Genomic DNA, 24,703 nt, shown 5'->3' with positions numbered 1-24,703 from the left:
TCAGACAGTCAACTGTGCAATTTTGCTATAACATACGTTGCCATCTGATTGTACTAAAAAAAGCTAAACACTTAAAGATTTGGGTGAAATTGTTAAACTTTTAATATTTAAATTATATATTATAATTTATTTAAAATATATTTTTTTAATTATATATATTTTTGATATTATTTTTTATAATTTAATTTATAAATTTGTTTAACTTAATAAAAAATGATTGTGTTAATTTTAATTAATAAAAATATTTTGTAATATAAAATTTAAATTAAAAATAAATATAAAATATATTTTCTTTTAAAAGTTAAAGTTTAATCGTAAATTATTTTATTAATCAAATAAAATTTTAAATATTATATTAAAATTTATCGTTAATTTTTTAAATTCAATTTTAACCTTTAACTTGTAACAAATCTTAATGATGTAATTATTTCATATAAAATTAGAAATTTTATTATTTCATATAAAATTAGAAATTTTAGATGTAACCATAAGTAAATGACATTTTTAATCCAATTAGCCTTTGAAAATCCATCTATTTCACAACAATAAGATGATATCTGTTTTTTTAATAATTTTTGTTTTTTTATTTGCTAACCCATTTCTAAATAATCTCGAATTTGTATAATATTTATATTAAAATATGCACATAATTAATTAAAATATATATAATAGATGTATAAATTTAAATATAAATATTTAATTTATATAGAAATTATTAGGCTTGTTTTATATAAAATTTATTTATATTAAATCCATCAATTTTAACTGATTCAATATATAAATTGCACTTAGAAAAAAAAAATGCATATATTCTTACATGAAAATAGGTTTGTCCCTATCCTTTGCCAGAAATTCCCTTGCCAAGTGAAGAAAGGCTGCCATTTTAGGTAGGATTGGATTCCCCATTCCTAAATAAGCACTTCATATTAATTATTTTTATTATATATATGTGTGTGTATAAAATTTAATTTAAAATTAATTTTTGATGGTCCCAAGGAAGGTTTTATCTCCTAGGTAGGTATAATGAGGCAGTTGGTACAGTGTTTGTGTGGCAAATTGCCAATAGACACAAAAGTATAATTAAGCATCATGATTGGAAATGATTTAGACCCATTTTGATTTTCACAAATTTGAGCACACAGCAATCCAAACACAATTATTTTCCCTAATTCTATATGGGATAACAAACATCAGGAAAAGAGGCAAAATCCCTTATCACTTCGTGTCCTGCCATTTCATGATGGAGGTCAGGCCAGGGTGGTATTTCATCATCATCATCACCATTTCTTCCATATTCTTCCTCTTCTATTGCTCTCATAATACTCCACTAATCAAAAGCTCATCCCCACCATAGCCTTACATTGGGACCCATCATTTTTTCTTTATACTGAGAAATTTCTAAAATTTCACCATAAATATGCCAAAATATGAGGTTTTAATCTGCATTTTCAGGCCAGCATTTTGAGCCATAAAACCTACTAGAAATTCACTCAAGCAACCTAAAGTACTTGGCATTTCATTGAAACAAAATGTAGTTAGATATCTTATCTGAATCCCTCTTTAAGAAGTGTTCTTAAATATTAATCATTGCCAAAGTCAATCCCCAATAAAAACATCATGATAAAAATAGAGGGCAATCAGTGGAAATGAAAAATGGGTAAGTAGTGGGTAAGTTACTCCATTCGTGACCTGGAGGTCACAGGTTTAAGCCACACAAAAAACATTTTTTAAATAGGGGTAAGGCTGCATACATCAACTCTTCCTAAAACCCACAAATGTGGGATGCTTCGTGCGCTAGGTCACCCTTATGTATAGACAATAGTATCAATCAGGAACAAGTTTTTACACATCTGATCCTTGTGTTGTAACAGGTATTTTGGTATGTCCTAGTCATGTAGGCACAAAATTATTGGCATTCACGAAGCAGGCATAGAAAGTAGGCAGTAGGTACCATTAAAGACAGTACCCTGAATACTTTTCTCACTTTTTCCATTCTCTATACAGATTCTCTTGTGCAAAAGGAAGAAAAATGATAAGCATTCAAGAACATAAATGAATGTCTACAGATATTTAATTTTCTGGTTCAAATTTAAAATAATAATAGTTTAACTTTGCCAAAATCAATTGCCTTTCATTCAGCTTTCTAATAGAGAGCTGAATAGAGAGTATTATATTTCATACAGCTCTCTATTAGAATTATAACACAAGGATCAATTTACAAAATGTTACAGGCTTTGGCAATTGGCAAGGATGAAACATACGGTAGGAAGAGAAAACTTAACAGCACGACCACTTGAATATTCTTATCCATGTAAGGAATCTGGTGTCCTTAAAAAATTGACTGTCCAAAGTAATGCCAATAAAAATCTGTACTTTCGCTAACCTGAAGAGGAGTGAGGGGCTGATATGCAAGGAATTAGCATGCTTTGCTGCTTAGAGCTTTCTGAGCAGCAAGCTCTTCTAATCGTTCCCATTTGGCTTCACATCTTGCTTTGATTTCATCTTCCTTCCTTTCTGCTTCTTCAAACTTATGTAAGCATTCATTGGATAGCTCAGGATCAAGATCATCAAAAATCTTACGGACATTTAAAGTCAAGCTACGCACAGCTTGATTCCAGTGGTTTCTACTATTTTTCTCCAGAGCAGGTAAGATAATGGGCAATATAACATTACGGTTTTGTATGATCAGGTTCTCAATGGGTTCATTGTTCCACAAGAACAATGCTCTCTCTGCCACCTGAAAATTAAAAGCATTCATTAAATATGTGATTTAGACATTGAGAAGCTGAAGCATGGGTCACCTCACCAAGCCAATACCACAGTGAAATGAAAAGATTAAATTACACATAATTGGGAATTGTTTCATTTCCACAGAACACATTTCCGGAAGAAATATAAGGCTTCAGTCTGCTACACACCTTTGGAACAGACAAATCCCATGTCCATCTGAATGGTATCGATCTCAAAATTTTTGGCCATTTCATTTTACCCTTTTTGTCCAGTGTGAAAACTGAAGATAACATAAGCATAAAGAGCAAGTAGATCCCATTTGGTTCACTTTGGAGATGGAATAGCAATAGAGATTAATGCCATCCAAACATTTTATTCCAAGACTCCCATTCCAATTATTTATGATAAGCAAACTTACCTTAATGGTAATTTCAAAAATTATAATCAAACTTAAATTTTATTTTCACCTAAACCAAATGAGTCCAGTATAATTTAAAAGAAATGTTGATTTCTTATGTACCAAACCACATAATGGAATCCTATTCTAGGATTTGCTTTCCATTTTCATTTTTAAAGCAACCAAAATATGCCATTGTCCGCTAAAAAAAAATATTACCATCTACTGAAAATAAAAGATAATCTCACCTTTATTTATTAATATGTACAAACAAAAGAAATAGACTATCTCCCGTACATTCACACAGATAGACACAGAAAACAGATATAAAAACAACGCTTGATTTTTCTATAGATAATTTGGAATGTCCACAGTGAACCCACAAAACAGAAGGATAATCTTTTTCTAGGGAGGAGGGGAAGGAGTTAACCATATTTCCTTACCCCAACTTGCATGATTCATTCTCCTCTTCTACTAGCCCATAAAATTTAATCTAAACCTTATCATAGAGCTCTTGTTAGTTGTTACTGCTAGAATGCCATGCCCCAACTATATACAAGTGGCTACAACAGCACTACTTTCTCTCTCTCTCTCTCTCTCTCACACACACACACACACACGAGACAGGGGTGGGCGAACATCCGAATGAAGAAGAGAAAAAATCACCATATTCCATTCAAACTATGTACAGAGTCTCTTAACACTACTATCTAATATACTCATAGTCCATGCCATTGGAGCATCCTATATAAACCAGGGATGTCCAATGTTCACCAAAAACTGTTTGTGTGTTTGTATCCAGGATCACAAGCAGTAATTGCCATGATATAACCTTCACAACTCACAAACCGACAGTATCTGCTGTAAATTTTTTCCAGTGGAATCAATATCAAGAAAACACCCAGCTAGATCACGTAACAAGCCTTCTCTGAACCTTCTACCATGTGTAACAATCAATTAAATCCAAGCTCACTACATTAAAAGATTCTAGATCTTTGACCTATTAGAATACTCTCCAACAATTTGTTACTTTCTCACAGGCCTAATTTAAAACCCCTATAAGATAACCAAGCTATCAATTACCAGTTTACCTAACAACAACATATATTAATCATATGTAAATTTATTGGTGGAATACTGATCTCTAGTTGCCATCCTCTTGCTATTTTCTAATGGAAAAAAAAGACCACTTCATGCTTTTTTGTTAGTACATGAAATCCCACTAGACCTGTCCCTGAGTCTGGGTATCCACTCGGCCTGCATGGAGAAAAGGTAGGGCTTGGTCAAAGGAATTTTGTCTTTGATATAACTGGCCTGAGCCTTTTCTCAGCTCGGAATTTACAGGGTAGACTTGGGATGCTTCCATTAGTGTCCAACCCAGCCCAATAGTACCTTTAGAGTTTTTTTTAGATTATTTTAACAAATATATTTAAAGAAGAAAACGCTGCTGTAGGTAGGAGACTCAGGAGCACAATCTCTATCAAAAAGCTACTAAATGGCTGTGGTATACAGTCACCAATTAATAATAACATTATATTTGTCTCCCATCAAATAGGGCCATGTTTGGGAATAGCTAAAGTCCAAATGTCCAAGCTGCTAAACTCAAAGCTAAACTAATAAAAAGTTGACCAGGCCTTTAATGCACATGTCTAATTCCCACACTAGAAATGCTAATATTAAGATCAGGGCAACAGAAAAAGGTACACAAAAAGCAAACATATGAGCCCCAAATCGTCCTCGTAGACATACATACATTGAAAGATGAGTTAGAGCAGATGGTTCACAACATAGGAAACAACGGAAAGATGAGAGAGATCGATTTGGATTAGTAGTCAATATTAACCCATTTCCCACAACTCTAGACATTCTAAAGCAAAAATGAGGAAAAAAGCAATAGTATAAGCTTTCAGAATCTGACTGCAGAATTCTGTTTGCAGTTGATTCATAAGAGCAATATTGAATAACATAATTTTAAAGGTTAAGCATGGTTCAGAAAAGTTCACTTCGGACATAAATAGATAATTTAAAATACGTTAAAGCAGAGGATTGGGTTTAGAGCAAGAATTAAAGCAAAACATAACCAAACATTTGGAACACATTACCTGAAAGTGTGAGCTGTTCAAACACTGAGCAATTTTCTGAAACAGGGGCACCATACAACGCTGAAATTCAGATGGCTGGGTCGCTTCCAAAACTTCCTCCAGCTCATTCAGGAACATGACTTCCTTTGAGCTATTAGTTAGAGGCCAATACTTTAGCAAACCCCTTATTACAGCATCAGCAAGCTTGTAGTCTTTCTCCACAAATTGCATAATGCAGTATGACAATGGTTGATGGTACATTGCCAAGCATCTTGGCTTATGCAGAGGAATTAAAGCATGAATGAGGAACATTTTGTGTTCCTCTTTCAGTGGCAGAGCAAACCCATTAATAATACTACCCAAAATCTCTAAAAGTTCAGCAATTCCATTATGTTTCTCTGTCTCAAAAATAAATTGATAGAACATGTTATTGATAGCTTTCCTGATAAATGGTCGATGCACCATGAATTTGCCATAAATGCGGTGGAGAATTGTTTTCAAGTACTCCCTTTCCCTGGGATCTTCAGAATCAAATAAATCCAGAAACTTGAGAATGAATGATTGATCAATGTATCTTTTAGCTGGTTTTACATCTGTCTCAGACGATGCCACAAACCTCAAGAAAAGCTCATACACAAGCTGCAAGTGTGGCCATGCAAGATCCATAGAAGGCTCCTCCTCCTCCAAATCAACACCATCTACAACTTTATTCTCATGTGGTTGAGGAGAGATTGTTCTAAATAAATTTGCAGACACCATTTTTATAACTTCTTGCATAACAGTTTCTGTGAATTTTCCATTCACAGAAGTTACATAATCTACCAGCTCTAACAATGTCTGTCGCTTGATATCCTTTTCTTTGAGATTCTTTGTTGGATCACTGAAGTCAAATACAATACAGCAAAGGTTGAGCTTTTTTATAAACAAGTTCTGCTTCTCAGAACTCGGAACATCCCTGAGTTCAGGCAATCCTTCATATGAAGAAAACCCCAGAATTCCATTCAGCTTTGAGGTCACACCTTGCTGAATATCGTTACCATGGTTTTGTCCTCTGTCACATGCAGAATCATATGCCGTTACAGATGTGATGTTCAACTTTGCTGACTTAGCCCCTAAATCACAGCTTCTTGAGCCAGTGGAATTATATGAGTTGGTGGCAAGATTTCGACCACGATCACGATTTTCAGTCGATTTATACGACTTTCGTGGAAGCTTACTGAGTATCTGCTTTAACATAATTTATGTAAACAAACAAATGCTACCGACCAAGAGAACCACAACAATAAATCCAAAAATTTCACTGCCAGTCCAATACAAATCAGAACCCTTCAAATAATACCAAATTCCAGATTTGCCATAATCATAAGGCTACTTGAAGAGAAGTGCTAGCACAGAACTCATGTTTTCAACCCAACCAAAAAGCTCATTCAATGTCCGCACTTCCAAGAACAAAGCAAACAAAGGGGGCCAAAATTCCCCTTCTCATTCACAAAGCTGAAAGAAAACTTACTTCTCGAACCACATATCAAGGCAATCCATGATTTCTCCAATCAAAGTCAAACGAAAAACAGAACTCTTTGTTCAACTTTATGCTTTCTTACTCTCCCCTTACCAAAAACCCAATATCAAAAATCCCAACTTTGTGACTAGAATTGGAAAACCCAAAAGTTTAAAGTCATCCTAAGCACGAGATCAGCAAGCAACTTTCCAAATAAAACTCAACAGGAAAATACAACTCATTCACCCATTCCTTTATCTATAAGCTTCCCTGAATTAAATGCAACAATCATCAGCTAATTCCCTTGAATGAAACAACGGTTATCAATTAAAAAAAATATTGAAAAAAAAAAAAGAAAAAAGCACATGCAAGTCAACAGAGAGTTGTAGGGAAGAGAAAAGGAGAAACCCAAGATGAAAAAGAAGAATGTAAAATAAAAATAAGAAAGCATTGTTCACGAGGAGCAGATACTTACAGAGTAAGAATTCAAATTCGTTGTTATTCTTTCTCGTTGGTGTTTGTTGACTGGGAAAGTTATGAACTTTTCTTCTTCTTTTGTTTTCTTTTTTCTATTATTGTTTTCCTTCTCCCGTAGTCTGCCGCAGTCGATACGTTCGTCTACTTTTATGTACTAAACTTGGAGAGCTCAGTCAAAAACGCAAGTAACAGACACTGGAAATTCAAAGCCAGGAGAGGGTGTTAAAAAAAAAATAAAATAAAAAATATTTTTTATTTAATTTAAATCTTTCACAATCGGCTCAAAATTAGAATTTTATTAAATGCAATCGCAATCAAGATAAAGATGTACTTCTGTTTTTTTAAGCAGAGAATTGCGATTGGAGAGCCGAGACGGCTTTAGTAATTGAATTAAGCTTGACTAAGCATGTACTTAATAAATCCTTCAAGATTAAATATTAAATATAATCATTAAAATTTAATTTTATATAAAAATAATTTTTAAATAAAATATTTCAATTAAAACTTAAATATTTATAATTTAAAATTAATTGTAATTATTATAAATTTCCATAAACATGACTCTAACAACCATAATGTTTAGGTTCATATACTCATTATATACATATTAAACAATAATGTAAAAATTTTAAAATAAATATTTAATTTAAATAATCATTAAACCCATTTTCATATAAATTATATAATTTTTCTTATTTAAATCTGATTTTATTATGAATGCAAGAGATAAGATATATATTGATATTCACATATTAAATATATTAATACTATATATTTTTATTTTGGATACACGATAAACTGAATATAAATAAAAATTTTACTAAATTATATAAAGTAAAAGTTATATTAGATATTATTTAAATTATGTGCACACTTTAAATAATTTTATATAAATTCTAATTAAAATATTTTTACTTAAAAATTGTTAAACTAAGATGGAGTTATGTTATTAGATCAACCATAAAAATTTTGATTTATAAAATTTATCAATAATGCACCATTTTAATTTTTGAAGTATAGTTTAAAATTACTACCTTTTGATATTTAAAAGTTAAGAATCATATTAAATTTAATTTTTAAAAATTTAATACATAAATAAGCTTAATACGTTTGATGCATTATAAATACTTCAGTATTTGATTTTAAATAAAAAGAGGAAAATATAATAGAACAAAGTTCAATATTGTTCTCAAAAAGTTGCATCCAGAGTCATATTTATCTAAATCAAAAAGCTATCAAGTCAAATTTGAAAACAAATTAATATATTATTATAATTGCCCGTCTTTTTTGTTTGTGAATTTTAACTTTCTAGGAGTACAATTTACATACGTCAATTTCATAAAGAAGAGAATGTTTTCTTAGAAAAGAAAATTAAAATTGAAATTGAAATGGAATGGAATGCTGCTAATTTAATTTATAGCATATACATAATTTCAGAAAGCATGGTCTACATGCGTTGCATATTGTGGTGTTAATAGTTGTTTGAGATTACGGTGAGTTTTAGAATTTTCAGTGTTCGTATGGAAGGTACGTAGACTAATGTGGACCTGCCGAGCCAGTTCTTTTGTTTTTGGCATTTGTCGTGCAAGACTAGAGAATTTATTTTTATTCTTATTCTACAGCTCACTCAACAAACTTTCATTTCTAAAAGTGAAGCAAAATGAGCTGTGAAATTGTATAGTTGCATATTTTTTAGTAGTTATTAATGGTTTAATGACGGAGCGTATTTCAATAATACAGGAAGTTAAGAGTTTAAATCATGATAATATAATCTTTAAAAATTTTCGAAACACTATAAAAGAAAAAGAAAAGACAAGAATTATCTGGCTTGTAATTCAGACTGATTCTATAAATTTAGCTTCAAAGCACAAGTAATATTTGAGAAAAAGCTTTACCATCCTTTTGGAGATCCCAAGAGCAGAACCATCTTTAGATGGTTTAGAGTTGCTTTCACTTTGAACATTGTTTCACCATACGAAGTTTTGAAATGCTCAAAATGGGAATTCTTTTGAAATAAGGTCAATCCGGGTGACCACAATGCCCGTACAATCTATTGGGCAAGTTTAACATTAATTTAAGTCCACAGTAGGTGGTGGACGTCTGGAATATATTCATCACAATCCATCTACAAAGCCTATTTGATAGTCCACGCCATCAAGCAAAGCAAGCCAGCAGCCTCTGCTTACCAAGTCATTGAATATGAACCGTGCTTTCAGCAGTCAAGACTGTACAATCTTTGCCGTCCATATCAATCATTAAACAATTCACTGTAGCAGCTTTCAAAATCTTATATACAAACAAGGACAAAATGTAGAAAAACCACAAATAAATAAATAAAGCATAGATTACTTCTGCACGGAACTGAGAAATAGAGATGCCACCAGATAATTTTGATCTCAAACCTCGCCCCAATTTTCATTCAAAATTTGAATCATAAACCATATTCAGCCCTGCTATCAACAAAAGCCTGTATGGTTGGTTCTCTTCCGAGAAAATCTGATAGAATTTCAATGGGTTCCTTTGCTCCTCCTGGGGCCAGTACCTACCATGAAATTTAATAAGATTCAAGTAGAAAAACACAAAAGCAGACCTTTAAATATTGTATTATTGATTCAAAAAGAAGCACGTGGAGGCCCACATTCTTGATACTTCCACAAGTGGTACAAAAGTCTTCAGAAATTATAATAGTAATTGTTTTTTTTAGAAAGTGGGCTCACCCATTTAGAATAAGGCCTGGCCACATAACAAAAAGAGATTTCACTAAGTTACCTTGTCCCTAAATTGCATGCCAACATTGTGGTTCAAAAGATCATCACGAAATTTTGAAGTAAAGATGTCGGCTGCAAAGACCTACAAGGCATTTGAGGAATCAGTAATAATTTTGATAGGGATCACGGTTGATGGGAAAATCAACCTTCCATATCAGAGTTGCAAATTGAAGCAACGTGGCGAAAAGCGAATAAAAGTAATTTAAAAAAATACTAAGATAATTGCAGAGGATATGATACTCCACAGATGCAGTACGGAATTTATAAAAGAGTGTTTTGGACCTCACTCCAAATACGACTGTAACAAGCAGCTTCATAACCAATAGCACTACGCGGGAAACATGAAGCTGGATTGGCCCCATCTAACATTGGCAGACCTAGCATGACCTGGAGAAACAAAGTTAAAAAGATTCTTATTAGATCCCATTTGTTGTTGGAGGTGGGAAGTGGGTTAGTCCAATCATAGAAAACAACTTTACAGTGTACTGTTATAGTAGTCCTTTTACCTTTGGATGAAGATGCTTGAACAACTCAACAATATCAACATTGTCGGCAGAATGTATAATTTGATCAAAAAGACCTGATAACACAGATACATTTGAGTCACACTGAACGGTAGGAAGGAACAATCTGTATCTCTTATCATTCATAACAGAAGCTTCAATATCAAATCTATACTGTATGATGAGGCAAGTTATCATATCATATCCAGATAACCCATGAACTATTGCATGCAAAATGCATGGATGCCATAGGCAGTCATACAAGCAGGCATAAAACCTAGATAAATCAGGAAGATTTAGCACTACTTTTTAAATTGACCAATTTCAGATTCACAATAAACATTAATAAGGATTTCAATTACAATTTCACTACTTTTTTACATTGTTCATTTGGTTCAAAACAAAGAATTAACTTCTTGAAACTGCTAGAAGACTTATCACAAATTGTCAAAATATCCTTGTTTTATCACCTTGCCCCTAAAACATATTGTAGAAGCATCCCGCATAATGGAAACCCTAAATTACTAAAAAGGAAAATTATATGGAGAGCAACTGATTTCCTTTTCTAATACTTGCTTGGCACAAAAAGAAAGTGAAATATAAAGGCAAAAACGAATTGACAAAACTGGAGTACAAATACAATCATATAAACATCTTAGTATAACACTCTGAAACCTTAGAATTTGATGTTCTTTTTTGATAATTAGAATATGATGTTTTTAGACAGATTTCAAGGACAGAATCTCAAGGATATAATAAGACTTACAATAAAGAATTTCCTGCTTCAATTTAAGTGCAGAAAAGAAATATTTCCATCTTTTGAGTGATCTGCATATTTCATCCTTGATGGGTTTTGTAATGTCCTACAAATCACAAAAAAGATGAATATAAAAAATATAAGCTAATTAGTAAAAGTAAATCTGAAAAGACCATTTAACAATCTGTTCATATTTTATCTAAACATAAATTTACATGGGAAAATATACACTTTCTCTCTCACAGAACGCCCACTTCCCTTTCCAAATTTCGCACTTTTATTGGGAAGGAGGAAGACTATATTATCTGTCTAGGAATTTACAAAGAGAATGTAGAAAGCACGCATCACCTGATGGAAACCAGATATCAACTTCAAAGAGAAGCTCTCATAACACCTAGAATATTCCACAGGCACTGCAAGGTAAGTTTGTATTGTGATTCTGATTAATCACAATGGAAAATATGCTCAAATCACTAACCAGTTTTCTAGCATCAAAGAAGGGATCTCCACTAAGTCAGGATCAACACGCAATCCAGAGAATCTAGCAAACGATGCACGATTGCAAATGTGTTGAACCTAAAAGCACATTATCAATGAAAGTCAAATGATTTAGTGTGATTTTATCACAATTACTACTGTAACAAATTTTGTTACTTGTTCAAAAAGAAATGACATGAAACAGCATAAATTGAACAGAACGTACCACATGGCCAAACTCATGGAAAAGGCTAACCACTTCAGAGAATCTCAATAAACAAGGGTGACCACCAACACCATTTTGCAATTGAGATATAAGCAATGCCACTGGAATCTAGTTACAGAAAACCAAGCATTAACAAGTTTAACCGGTGGGTCATCAGAATAATCATGCACTATGGTACTGTTAGTTCATGTCAACTGTAAACCTCAACTAAGAATCAAGCAATTCCTTTGAAGTAAGCACATCAAGAGAAACAAAAACAAATGATTAAGACAGTTGTACATGAACCAGTGCATAACAAGTCCTCTTGCAAGTTTATTACACAAAATAGAAAGATCTAAAGGAAGATATTGAGGATGGATCCAGAGGAAAGGAAGGAGGGGGTGAAGGCTCATAAATCCTTCCATTTCAAAGCAGAAGACTACAACTTTGTAAATGCTACAAAAATAGAAGCCTCAGTGAAAAATGTAAAATCCCACTGTTCTACAAAACCAATGGATGTACAGGTAAGGATTGCTTTTTTCAACTGAAAGGATCTAAAATTCAACAGCAAATGCATAGTTGGTCAAAACAATGAGAACAAGCATAACTGCTGAATAGCCAAAGGCTGTAAAAAAAACAACAAAATCTGTCCTATGCAGAAATTCTTGAAAGGAACCATAAGAGTCAAAAGCAGCACCCAAAGCAAAACAAGTGTATGTTTATTGGAAGGTTTCAATCTTCAAAATTTTTTAGAGAGTTGGAACACAAAAAATGTCACCTGCCGTGCCCCATTACATGATAATGCACCATTTTGAAGAGCCACAACACAAGTGTGACCATATTTTCCGTCCCTGCAACATAACACAAACTCATTCCTTCGAAAAACCTAAAGTACAACTCAAAGACTACATTCAAAAATCAAATAATGAATGTACCTTTTGTATAAATCAAGGTAGAAAAAACCCAAGAGTTCATTAGAACTTAAGTCGAACACTGAAAAGACACTGACATCACCGTGCCAAACCTCCGCATCTGCAATTTCCTGAAATCTTAACCCTGTTGGAGGCAAAGATAGGTAACTGATTATAAGAGATGAATATTTAACCAGACTTCATTAATTATGGGCCAGCAGTAAATTAGGAAGACATTCCAAAATCTAAATCCTCCCATAATACACAATATATGATTACCGAAAAGGTCTTGCAATATTTTGAAGATCCCAGATAAAACCAAATCAACAGGGAAGAATTGCCTAAGAGCAACAAAGTCCAGATCAAACTGCTTTTCTTCAACCCTCTTCACATAGTATAATAGATCCTCAATTCCAAATGGAAGTTCTCCTTCCTCTTTCTTCTGAAATGTCATGACACCAGAAAATTAAAATATAAGGAAAATAACCAATAATAGATAAACTTTGCCCAGGAAAAAAATAGGCCAAACATATTCTAACCTTTAAATCTTTCAACACAATGAGTTCCCTAGTCGCCAGGTCAGTTAAATTGGCAGAGATATCCTCTAAGAATTCAAATACCTGATTCAAATAGAAAGACAAACTTTATAAATAAAATCTCAGGAAATAGGACATATAATAAGATGCTTTGGCTAAAACAGTCAAGCATCCTTGAGAAAAAGGTTTTGACCACTAAGTCTCAATCCAAATAAGCGAAAAATTCTATGAAGAATTCCAACCAATTCAAACCAAGATTCATTGATTGCACAAGGGAGTCACCTTGCATCTAATTTACACTTTTGATTGATCTTCAGCCATTACCAATTAGAATTACTTCAAATGAGAAACTAGTCTTTAACACTCCAGTTACGTGAGAAACTGTTAAATGAATGATTAAATCTTTACTCAAGGCAAGACTTTGATGAAATCAGGATTGCTCCATTTTTTTTTCTCTTTTTCTAGCTGTAGCAAAAGGTTATATCAGTATCAGAAAACCCCTATTCCTATTCCCAAGTGTCTCAAGGCCAAACTGCTAATAACAGGTACAACCACCAAGTTCAAAGAAGATTTATGTCTATTTTGACTAGATGTCCCAGTGTTTTCCTGGATTCAGACTCAGAAACAAGATGAATACCCATGAAACTCACTTTTTAATCTTATTCTTGCTTCAATATGGAAATTTGTATATAATGTTGCTTTAACAAAGTAACAACATTATACAAACCTTTGAGGATGTCTTTGCCATTCTAAGATCAACAGCATAATCTGCATAGTTTGAATAGCCAAATAACCGAGCATATTTGTGGCGTAGTTCAACCTAAAATACAAAAAGATAACTTATTTCATGTACTTGCACTCAAAACCATATTATAAATAAATAAGCATATCTATTCCCAAAGATTGAAACAATTGACAATAGACGATTTCAATATGAATCCTATTGCAATTTCAATAACATTTAGACTTCCTAGAAATGGCTAGTTATAAATAAAGCTTTAGGCCATGCAAAACATTGTAAGAAGTTGTTGTCCCAAAGAAACTTAAAATTGAATATACAAATAACCATAACAGTTGCAACATGTGAACTTTGATGGAATGATACCTTTCAAAACATTTAAGTCTTACTAGGGGTTTTTGCGAGGATGTCAGGCTTGAAGATTAATATGTCCAGATTTCCATAGGCATCAATTTGAGCCAAGCAGCGCTTCCATATTTGACTTCTTTTGCAAAATGTATGACGATGGAATGTTCATTGATTTATTTTGGGGTTCCTTCAAGCAGTAATCATCTGGTGTCTTTCAGGATTTGATTGTTTCAAAGATTGCCAAGAGACTAGATCTTTGGAAGTTTTCCCTTTCTTTAAGGGGGCACACCACTTTTATTCAAGCTTGTTTATTAACCATCCCTCTAATCCATATGAAAATGGCTAATACCATTGGAAAAGAAATAGATTTTATTTGGTTTGGAGTATGAAGAACTAACAAGTACTATTTTATCAGTTAGGAATTAACCATTTTAACTTAAAGAAATATATTGCATGATGTGCATTTTCTATCTTCTTTTATAAATTTTCTTTTCCATCAAAAAAGAAAATTATAACACAGTTCATACTAAACTAGTAATTACTCTTTCTACGATTTTTACCACTTAAATTTCAATATGACAAATCAAATTAAGAAAGATTGATAGTGAATTAGATCATTACCTCCTTTTATGATTTTTATCACTTACATCTAAATATGACAAATCAAATTAAGATTGATAAGCAATTAGATAGTTACCTTTAAAAAATTAATACAAGTTTGAATACCCAATTTTTCTACAAAACAAAGGTACAATATTTACCAAATGTTCTAAGACAGAAAGATTGACTTCTCCACACCTCTTCCCATATGCTGTGGCAACAATCCTCCGTGTCATTCCTATCTTCACATGCTCAAAATAACATATCTTTAATGTAAGCTTATATGTTAATATAACCAGATCAAAACAACAACAACAACAATAATAATAATAATAAGTAAGAAAGTAAAATTTAAGGTTCTCCTTCGATCAATCAAAAAAAGCAGAACATAATCTATCAGCGTGCTGTCCAGTAATTAAATTTTTCATTGCCAATTGAATGCAACATTATTCTTTGTGTAATAACATTGGCAAGTAGCAACTCTTCAATTTTTATGAGCATGATGTACCAAAGCTCCTTTATATTTCGAACTGAATGATGTACCTCACTAGTCCAAAATCAGCATTTGTGAACTTAGCAAAGTTGCAAAAAGATATACCAACAATCTCCTTCTATATTTCATATAATTCAAACTATTCCACCATAACCAACCCACATTTGATTCAATGCACAAGTCCTCAATTTGTCAATTATGTTGAGAGCAAAAATTTGTCATGACATGTACAAAGTGCAGCAGCAGAGCTTGCAAAATGTAATTAACAACTCACACCCCACTGAGGGTGTGAGGCACAAAATAATGAACCCATATTATCATACCTTGCAAAGCTCCAACAGTACCACAACATGATGACTCTTCATCGTGACCTTATATTTACCATTTTCAGCCTTGTCCAAGCTCTGCAAAGGAGAAAATTCATCCCAGCAAAACAAAACAGTATAAGTAAAAATTTTGGTGACATGTAAATAAGCAGCATAGATTTTATTCAAAACCACAATTAGCTTTTCTTCACCATTTCATTTGCTTATAATGTATCTGTATTCAAGGTTTAAAAAAAAATCTGAAAGAAAAGCTTAAACACTTCAATTATGGATATGTTGTAAAAGCTCCACTGAACAAGGTATGCAGTCAAATTACAAAACAGGTTTCCCAAAAGAAAAGTTTAAACACTTTCAACTATTGTATGTAGTAATAACTCCTCTGAACATGGCATGGCATCAAATTAAGAAAACTGGTTTTTGAAAAGAAAAGCTTAAACATTTTACATAAAAACTCCTCCATTCATGGTATTGGATCAAATTAAAATACTGGTTTTTGAAAAGAAAAGCTTAAACACTTCAACTATGCATGTGTTATAAAAGCTCCTCTGAAAATGGTGACTTCATACTATATCTGGAATTTCCTCAACTCAACTCAACTCAACTCAACTAAGCCTTTATCCCAAAAATTTGGGGTCGGCTATATGGATTCGCTTTCTCCACTCTAAACGATTTTGTGTTAAATCCTCAGATATGTGTAATGCTTCTAGGTCATGTTGTACTACTCTCCTCTAAGTCAATTTAAGTCTACCCCTTTTTTTCTTTCTATACTCTAACCTAATGTGTTCTACTTGTCTAACTGGAGCCTCCGTATGTCTACGCTTCACATGACCAAACCACCTCAATCTCCCTTCTTTTAACTTATCTTCAATTGGCACCACTCCTACATTTTCTCTAATACTCTCATTACGAACTTTATCTAGTCTAGTATGGCCACTCATCCACCTTAACATTCTCATCTCTGCAACTCTCATCTTAGACGCTTACGACTCTTTCAGTGCCCAACACTCACTACCATATAACATAGCCGGTCGTATGGCTGTACGGTAAAATTTTCCTTTCAACTTATTGGGATCTTACGATCACATAAAACTCCCATGGCACGTCTCCACTTCAACCATCCGGCTTTAATCCTGTGACTAACATCCTCCACACATCCCCCAATCTACTTGAAGGACTGAGCCTAGATATTTAAAGTTATTACTTTGGGACAGTACCACTCCATTCAAACTAACTCCTTCCCTATTACCAGTTTGGCCTTCACTGAACTTGCAATGCATGTATTCTGGAATCTCCTATGCACAGAAAACTTTATTTGAAGCATCCACTTAATTCAGTTATCCACCAATATTCAATTAAAATGCCCAGTTCAATTGTTCACTATTGTTAAAAAATAAAGTCAGGACTCTAAACTAATTCCAATCCCTTGTATTATAAGCAGGTGTGAACATTTTAGCTAAGATTAGAACAGCAGAAAAATAGTTTAGATAACCGTTATAATTTTAAGCAAGCATCTAAAAAATTAGTAAAACCTATGAATTTATAATATTGAGTGTTCAGTGTTGACCATGTTAGAGAGGGGCACATGGAGTACACAATTTTCTCTATGCAACTTGTAAAGAAACATCAAGTTAGAGCCATCCAGAAATAGAACAGTGAGCCTTCTCAGCATTCATGCCCAAAATCCCATTAAATAGGGGGAGAGATAAAGAGAGGGGAAAAAAAAAAGTAACCTTCAGGTACTCTGGTGGTAATCCAACCAGCTCTGCCTCACTGAAAAGAAGATAAGAGCTATCATCATTCAAATTTCTGACATAACGCAAGCTTAGTTCATCAATTTGAGCTCTCAAACGCTGAGCTTCCTCTCTTTTGGTAACAGTAAGGTTCAGACCATTCCGCTCAAAGTCTGTAACCTGTCACTAATCAGGAAAAAAAAAATCAATACCTGGATTGAATAACTTATGCAGCTTAACAGATTTTTTTAAGAAATAAATGACACTAATATTCCCAATCATGAAAAAGTATATCAAAATAAACCAGGTTCCAATGACGAAGAAAGATTAAAAATTATAAATTTCCTTACCAGGCACTTAACATAGTGTTTTGCTTCAGGATTCATCCATTCCCCTTTCACAGACAAAGCTTTCACAACCCGATATAAATCTTCACGTTTACTGATCAGCTTGCATGAAATATTACAGTGTTCAATTCCATACGTAATCAACCAATGGATGTTCAAGACTTATTTAATATAGTCTCATAATTACATATATATGATATAACCAATATAATTATGAAAGACGTAAGTTGAGGCTTATGAATTATGATAACGTTGATTGCATCAACATAAAAAATATTGCACCAACTTAATGTTTATCCAAATCTAGACACAAGCTCAATTTACATCCTTTCCTTATTTTCAAGCATCTTCATAGTAATCATACATTAAAGCACGGAAGACATGCTTCATATTATAAAGCACAGAAGACATGCTTCATATTATACATTTCATACATTAAAGCATGGAAGACATGCTTCATATCATACATTTTCTTAGTTTTCCTAGTAACCTCTAGTTACATCTTTATCCTGCATTGACTTTTTCATAGGGTTGACACTTGTCACTGGACAGGCCAAATGAGGGCTTGAAATGCCCTAGTGATTTTTGTTGCCTATGCTATCAACTAACCAAACATTTCCTACATCCACTTTTCTTTTTTTAAAAAATGGCAAAACTAAAATGATCACTCAATAATTTGTTATTATCAACACGAAATAATTTCAGTTTATCACAACAAACTGACCACAATATACCTTGCCAAATATCACCGACTTGATGCAACAAAATAAAATCAATATAGTTTATACCTGATCTGATGTTTGCGTTCAGCAACTTAATTCAACCAATGGACTCAAAATGTTAAAATCTAGACCTGAAACTATAGAAAATTTAGTGTTGAATTCGGTAGCACTATTTTTAATTTAATTTTCTTGACAGAGAAGTGTATATATCTGTATAATAACTTTTTTACTAATCAACCACTTAGTGATACTACAAAGGCACAATGGCAAATTTTTGCAACACCAATCTGTTTTGCAAAAAAAGAAAATACAATATATGATAACTGCAATAAATAAACGAAACCTGCATGTGGAAATGTGAGCATCTATTCTTCGCTCAGCTTCAGCACTTGCTTTCCTCACATCTTCCAAAGTGGATACTAACTTTGGAAACACGCAAGATTGAATCAGTGGAAATTGTTGTGCCTCCAAATCTGTTAGGGGAGCAATAACATTTGCATAAGTGACCTGCATATTTCAATAGAGTAGCTGAGCAAGTAGGGAAACAAACAACTTAGTAGTCAAAGCAGACAGTAAAAGCAGCAATCAAGTAACTAATCATTGCAATAACAAATGATCTATAAGAAACAAAATGAATTTAGGGCTTGAATTTCACCAGAAAATGAAAATGCATAGTGGAATACCTTGTCAAGGGGAATAGAAGCAACTGTATCATAAACCTTTTTCGACTTAGCAATGATTCGGTCAGCTAATTTCAGAATCTCAGACGCCAATAGATTGAGACGAACAGTAGACCCCGGAAGATCTATTTAACAACAATAAATGCACAGAACAGTTACTATTAGATTCGAACTTGTGTAGCACATAGAAATGTATTGACAATAGTAGCAAAAGAAATGCATTCCTGGAAGCGTTTGGCAAGCAAGAAAATGCGAAAAGAGTGAAGATAGAGGCTGAGACCTTTCTTTTTTGACTTTTTGCGGTGAGAATTGAAGGCGGAGATAGCAAAGCCAGCAGTGAGAGCGAGAAGAGCAGCAGCACCGGTGAAGGCGAGTAGGTTCGGGTCTCTCTTCTTGTGTTTAGCTGTCATTTTCTCGCTGCTTCCTTGACTTTCCGCCATTTCTGATTTCTCCACCAAGCGGCAATTGGGAGGGAAATTTTAGGGGAGCTCTGGGCGGAAACGTAAATGAAAAGGGACGCGAAGCGATGAAAATGCTAAAATTTAAAAATTATTTATATACCTAAAAACATAAATTACAGCTTGCCCCTCAGTTTCGCTACATGTAAATCCCTCTATTTTTAATTTAAAATAATTACGTTCATCTATCAACAAAATGGTCAATTGGTCATTTCGTACAAATTTATTGCAATTTACGGTTAGATTAAATTATTAGAATAACTTTAATCTCGTTTTCAATTTCAAATCATACATATTGTAATTTATTTTCTTAAAAAAAATCACTTCATTCAAATTTATTATAATTTATTATTAATTATATTAATCTACAATAAAAAATTATTTTTATAAATAATGTATATTTTAAAATTTTAAAAATTTCATAAAATATTTAAACTTTATTTTATTTACAATAAAATATATAAGATTTATAAATTTATTATTAAAAATATATATTTTATATTTAATTAAATATTTATATAACTAAATTTAAGTAACAAATACAACATGTAAAACTTAAATCTAATATAAATCATCACAGTTATTACTTTTTAAATTCAAACTCATTTCAAACCTATTTTATTAAGATTCGATTAAATTGAGTGCTCAAAAAAATCTAACTTATTGCCTTTTTACTTGTATTCTATCGAATAATAATATATTATTATTTTTATTAAAAATAATAATATATATATTTAAATATTATAATTTAAAAATATATATTAATAAGATTATATTTAAAACTTATTTTTATAATTTATTTTTTAATAAATAAATTTTTATTATATAATAAAAATTAAAATAAATAATAAAAAGAAAATCCCCCATGAAAAATTTATGATTAACTGAAAATGAATTAAAATTATATTTAAGTTGAGTATAATTACTTTTCATCTTATCTTATAGTTTAAATTTAAATAATTATATATTTATATATTTAAAATATAATGCATACGCATATAATATCTTAAATATAGTAAATTATGCCCCTTTCATGTCGTATCCTAGATTTAAAAATATAATTGTGCTAAAACAGACACTAATATTTGTATAATTCAAAAGAAAAAATCAAACAATATATATAAAAAATAATATATGCTATATTATATTATTTTTTAACTCATAAATTTAAATATTAAATATATTTTTTTAGCGAAAAATATATGAGTTGTGCTTGTCTTCATCTCTTTGATCCGGCCCTTTAAAGCGGCCCATGTAAATGGACAAATTCTCTAGTTGGCCCAATTCTGGCCCAGAAATGATCAGCCGGAGTCCGAAACCAGAGAAATAACGAGCAGAAATACGGTATCCGAAGGTCCATTTCCCTCCGATCCCAATCCATTCCTCTATCATTTGCATTTTCTGTTTTTTTCCTTCTCTGTTTGGTTTGCGAGAAAATCACCATGCCTCCCAAGCCCAAAGACAAAGGGAAACCCTCTCAGTCGGCATGGCAGCCTCCGCCTGCCATCGAAGATCTCTTCACTGCTCTCAACAAGCACATTCAGCGATCCGATTACGAGCAAGCCGTCAAAGTCGCTGATCAAGGTCCAATTATCATATTCAAAAGTCCCATTCCTTTTTTAACTGTTAGTTAGGTTACATGGTTTGGTTTTTCAATGTAGAATTTGTTGTTATTGCTATTTTGCAGTTCTTGGAGTTGTTCCCGCCGATGAGGATGCGCTTCGATGCAAGGTCGTGGCTTTGATTAAGGCCGATAGCATTGACAATGCTCTTTCGACGATTCAGTCAGCTCAGAGAGTTCCTGTTGACTTCAGTTTCTTCAAGGTAGGGCGAATTGAGCTCTTCTCTATTCTTATCCTTCTTATTCTTTTGGAATTAAAAATCTGGTTTGTTGTTTATGATATTTTGGAATTAAGTGAACATTGCGGCAGCCTATAGAACTTTTATTTGCTTACATGCATTAACTATTTGATCATAGTTTAAGATGTGTGATGAGTAAAATAACTCATGGCCTTTTGTATTTTCATTTCATTATGCTGCTTGCTGGGTTACTTTCTTAGTTTGAATCCTGTAATGTGATTTTAAAGTTCATGCTAGATGGGATAGCAGACAGCAAATTTTCTTAAATTCCCCCACTGGATCTCAAAGTGTCTTAATTGGAACTAAATGGCTTGTGTTTCCTCTTAATAGGCATATTGTTTATACAGACAGAACAAGTTGGATGAAGCTTTGGAGTCCTTGAAAGGCCAAGAGAGACGTTCTGAAGCCATGCTATTAGAATCTCAGATTTTCTTTCGTATGGGGAAAATGGATGCTTGTGTTGACGTCTATCAGAAACTTCAAAAGTCCAAAATTGATTCCTTAGAAATAAATATTGTTGCCGCTTTGGTTTTGGGTGGGAGAGCTTCTGAAGTGCAAGGAATGATGGAAGCAAATCGAGTTAAAGCATCTAGCAGCTTTGAGTTGGCATACAACACTGCTTGTTCTTTGATCGAAAGGAACAAGTACACAGAAGCAGAACAACTTTTGCTAACAGCAAGAAGGTAATGGACTTATTCTATTTTGTGTGAGAAATTAGATGTAGTGATCTCTACTTATTGAATAGTACTAAAACTGATCCCAATGAATTCTTAATATTTGCTTTGCAAGTGCTTCCTTTATCATTTTCTTGTCATTAGTTAGTGCTAAGAATAAGCAGCTTTCTTGAATATGTGAAATAAATTGCTCAGCACTTGAGACATGTTTAAGTTAGTTATAAGATTTATTAATTTTTTTTCTTCTCCTTTGGGTGCAATTTCATTGTTATTTTGTGACAACGTGACATGTCAGCTATGTCTGCACAATGTTTTCTCTTAATTGAAACTCCTAAAACAGTGTAAAATTATTCTTTGAGCTATAAATTTCTCTAACAATGCAAGTACAATGGACTAACATGCTTTATATCTTTTTATATTTCTCTCAGAATTGGTCAGGAAACATTGATGGATGACAACTTGGCTGAGGATGATATAGAGATTGAATTGGCTCCTATAGCTGTACAATTGGCATATGTTCAGCAGGTAAAATAATGTGATGCAATGCAAGAGGTTTCCCATTTAAATTTTTCATCTTTAGGTATTTTTTGCCAATAATGCACATAGCTTATTTCATCAGCTCTTAGGACGATCTCAAGAGGCAATGGAAGCTTACACAGATATTATTAACCGAAATCTGGCAGATGAATCATCTTTTGCTGTGGCCATTAACAACTTTGTTGCTCTGAAAGGAACAAGAGATGTTTCTAATAATCTGAGGAAACTTGATCAGCTCAAAGAAAAAGATGCACAGGGCTTCCAGCTTACTTGCGGACTTGAAAAGCTTTCTACAAAACAAAGGGAAACAATATATGCAAACCGGGTGCTTTTACTTCTCCATGCGAATAAGATGGATCAGGTCTTCTATTTGTCTTTTTGCATTTCTCAGTTTGAGTTGTACTCTTTAAAATTATGAAGAATAAGTGATCTGTGGGATTCTCAGCTTTGTTAATGGCCTCTGTTTATTGCCAATGTTTAACAGGCACGAGAAATTGTTGCTGCTCTGACAGACATGTTTGCTGACAGTGTGGTGCCAGTACTGCTTCAATCTGCAGTGTTAGTTAGAGAGAATAAGACTAGCAGAGCTGAAGAAATATTGGGGCAGTTTGCTGAAAAGTTCCCTGAGAAATCCAAGATAGTTTTTCTTGCAAGGGCCCAAATTGCTGCTGCTGCTGGCCATCCTCAAATTGCAGCCGACTCACTGGCTAAGATACCTGATATTCAGCACAAGCCTGCCACTGTTGCCACCATTGTGGCTCTCAAAGAGCGGGCTGGAGATATTGATGGTGCATCTGCCATCCTTGAGTCTGCAATCAAATGGTGGTCAAATGCTATGACTGAGGACAACAAACTGGATGTTATAATGCAAGAAGCTGCTTCGTTCAAGATCAGGCATGGGCGGGAGGAAGATGCTGCCCACCTATATGAGCAGCTTGTTAAAAGCCATGGGAGCATAGAAGCATTGGCTGGGCTGGTAAGTACAATTGCTCGTGTGAATATTGACAAGGCAGAAGCTTATGAGAAGCAGCTGAAACCTTTACCAGGTCTGAAAGGGATCGATGTAGATAGTTTGGAGAAGACTTCTGGGGCAAAGCATGGTGAAGGTTCTCATATATCGATTGCTGACATACAAGAGGAGGGCAAGAAAGAGAAACCAAAGAAAAAGAGAAAGAGAAAGCCAAGGTTTCCTAAAGGATTTGACCCTGCGAATCCGGGTCCTCCTCCAGATCCAGAAAGGTGGCTCCCCAAGAGAGAGAGATCAAGTTACAGGCCCAAGAGAAAGGATAAGAGAGCAGCTCAAGTGAGAGGATCTCAGGGTGCTGTCGTTAGAGAAAAGCATGAAGCTGGTGCCAGTGCTACCAATTCCAGCTCCTCAAATTCAAAATCAAGCCAAGCTGCTAATTCGAAGGCAGCTACGGAACATTCAAAACCTTCATCCAAGTCTTCAAGAAAGAAGTCAAGGAATTGACTGGGAGAGCATAGCTTTAGTGCAAACTCCGCCCCCATCCTCCGAAAAAAAGCGAGAGGGAGGAGCGGGAAAACCTCTAGGTTTTGGTTAAAAATTTTCCAATTGTTTGTCATGTATTTAACTTTTTCACTAAAGATGAGATTTTGGTGGTTTACCGTTGCTGTGTCAGGTTTAATTTGAAACAACTGGAACAATTAGGAATTTTGATTTTCATATTTAGCCATGCACAAGTGTGTTTTATGGGGGAGTGATCCATCATTGTTGCCTCTTTTCCCTTGGCTGCTTCAATTCTGCCTGAGGTCAATTCAACTTCAAGAAGCGGTTTACAGGCAAATGCTTGTAGACGTGTATGTTAATTTGGTTTAGGCTCTTTTAGCT

The 24,703-nt window shown here is 33.4% G+C and overlaps 3 protein-coding genes across 4 annotated transcripts; 1 reads left to right on the top strand and 2 right to left on the bottom strand.

The window, feature by feature from the left end:
* Positions 1 to 1,937: 1,937 nt before the first annotated feature.
* LOC110640453 (serine/threonine protein phosphatase 2A 59 kDa regulatory subunit B' eta isoform-like) lies at positions 1,938 to 9,223 on the bottom strand. Its single transcript, XM_058149649.1, has 4 exons — positions 9,079 to 9,223; positions 7,182 to 7,378; positions 5,230 to 6,976; positions 1,938 to 2,737 (listed from the first exon to the last, which is right to left on the bottom strand). Exons 3-4 carry the CDS (start codon positions 6,442 to 6,444, stop codon positions 2,417 to 2,419), a joined length of 1,536 nt encoding a protein of 511 aa, XP_058005632.1. The 5' UTR covers positions 6,445 to 6,976; positions 7,182 to 7,378; positions 9,079 to 9,223; the 3' UTR covers positions 1,938 to 2,416.
* Positions 9,224 to 9,337: 114 nt separating this feature from the next.
* Positions 9,338 to 19,856, bottom strand: LOC110640451 (probable thimet oligopeptidase). 2 transcript variants are annotated; one of them, XM_021791760.2, is made up of 20 exons: positions 19,606 to 19,856; positions 19,329 to 19,450; positions 18,989 to 19,152; positions 17,927 to 18,017; positions 17,577 to 17,756; positions 15,844 to 15,924; positions 15,189 to 15,269; positions 14,068 to 14,160; positions 13,344 to 13,424; positions 13,084 to 13,246; positions 12,829 to 12,949; positions 12,672 to 12,744; positions 11,915 to 12,022; positions 11,690 to 11,787; positions 11,560 to 11,605; positions 11,221 to 11,317; positions 10,458 to 10,531; positions 10,239 to 10,338; positions 9,953 to 10,033; positions 9,338 to 9,725 (listed from the first exon to the last, which is right to left on the bottom strand). In XM_021791760.2, the coding sequence occupies exons 1-19, from the start codon at positions 19,763 to 19,765 to the stop codon at positions 9,996 to 9,998; spliced, it is 1,971 nt and encodes a 656-aa protein (XP_021647452.2). In that variant the 5' UTR covers positions 19,766 to 19,856; the 3' UTR covers positions 9,338 to 9,725; positions 9,953 to 9,995. The 2 variants fall into 2 exon arrangements, with proteins under 2 accessions (XP_021647452.2, XP_021647451.2); XM_021791759.2 differs by having other exon boundaries at positions 10,234 to 10,338; positions 19,606 to 19,855.
* A 1,288-nt stretch (positions 19,857 to 21,144) lies between these two features.
* Positions 21,145 to 24,479, top strand: LOC110640491 (uncharacterized). Its single transcript, XM_021791811.2, has 6 exons — positions 21,145 to 21,367; positions 21,471 to 21,607; positions 21,974 to 22,326; positions 22,746 to 22,842; positions 22,937 to 23,215; positions 23,339 to 24,479. The coding sequence occupies exons 1-6, from the start codon at positions 21,226 to 21,228 to the stop codon at positions 24,323 to 24,325; spliced, it is 1,995 nt and encodes a 664-aa protein (XP_021647503.2). The 5' UTR covers positions 21,145 to 21,225; the 3' UTR covers positions 24,326 to 24,479.
* The last annotated feature ends 224 nt before the right edge of the window (positions 24,480 to 24,703 follow it).

Source organism: Hevea brasiliensis, chromosome 7, assembly GCF_030052815.1.
Source record: "Hevea brasiliensis isolate MT/VB/25A 57/8 chromosome 7, ASM3005281v1, whole genome shotgun sequence".
Lineage (NCBI taxonomy): Eukaryota > Viridiplantae > Streptophyta > Magnoliopsida > Malpighiales > Euphorbiaceae > Hevea > Hevea brasiliensis.
This window is presented reverse-complemented; position numbering and strand designations above follow the sequence as displayed.

Bases quoted from the DNA above. Each gene is read 5' to 3' on its own strand.
- LOC110640491 (XM_021791811.2), top strand. From the start codon at position 21,226: ATGCCTCCCAAGCCCAAAGACAAAGGGAAACCCTCTCAGTCGGCATGG. The intron at 21,368-21,470 runs GTCCAATTATCA...GCTATTTTGCAG, and splicing joins CGTCAAAGTCGCTGATCAAG to TTCTTGGAGTTGTTCCCGCC. The intron at 21,608-21,973 runs GTAGGGCGAATT...TCCTCTTAATAG, and splicing joins TTGACTTCAGTTTCTTCAAG to GCATATTGTTTATACAGACA.
- LOC110640453 (XM_058149649.1), bottom strand. From the start codon at position 6,444: ATGTTAAAGCAGATACTCAGTAAGCTTCCACGAAAGTCGTATAAATCG. The intron at 2,738-5,229 runs GTAATGTGTTCC...TTTAATTTTCAG, and splicing joins TGAACAGCTCACACTTTCAG to GTGGCAGAGAGAGCATTGTT.
- LOC110640451 (XM_021791759.2), bottom strand. From the start codon at position 19,765: ATGGCGGAAAGTCAAGGAAGCAGCGAGAAAATGACAGCTAAACACAAG. The intron at 19,451-19,605 runs GTCTCAGCCTCT...GTTGTTAAATAG, and splicing joins CAAAAAGTCAAAAAAGAAAG to ATCTTCCGGGGTCTACTGTT. The intron at 19,153-19,328 runs GTATTCCACTAT...TGAAATATGCAG, and splicing joins CTTCTATTCCCCTTGACAAG to GTCACTTATGCAAATGTTAT.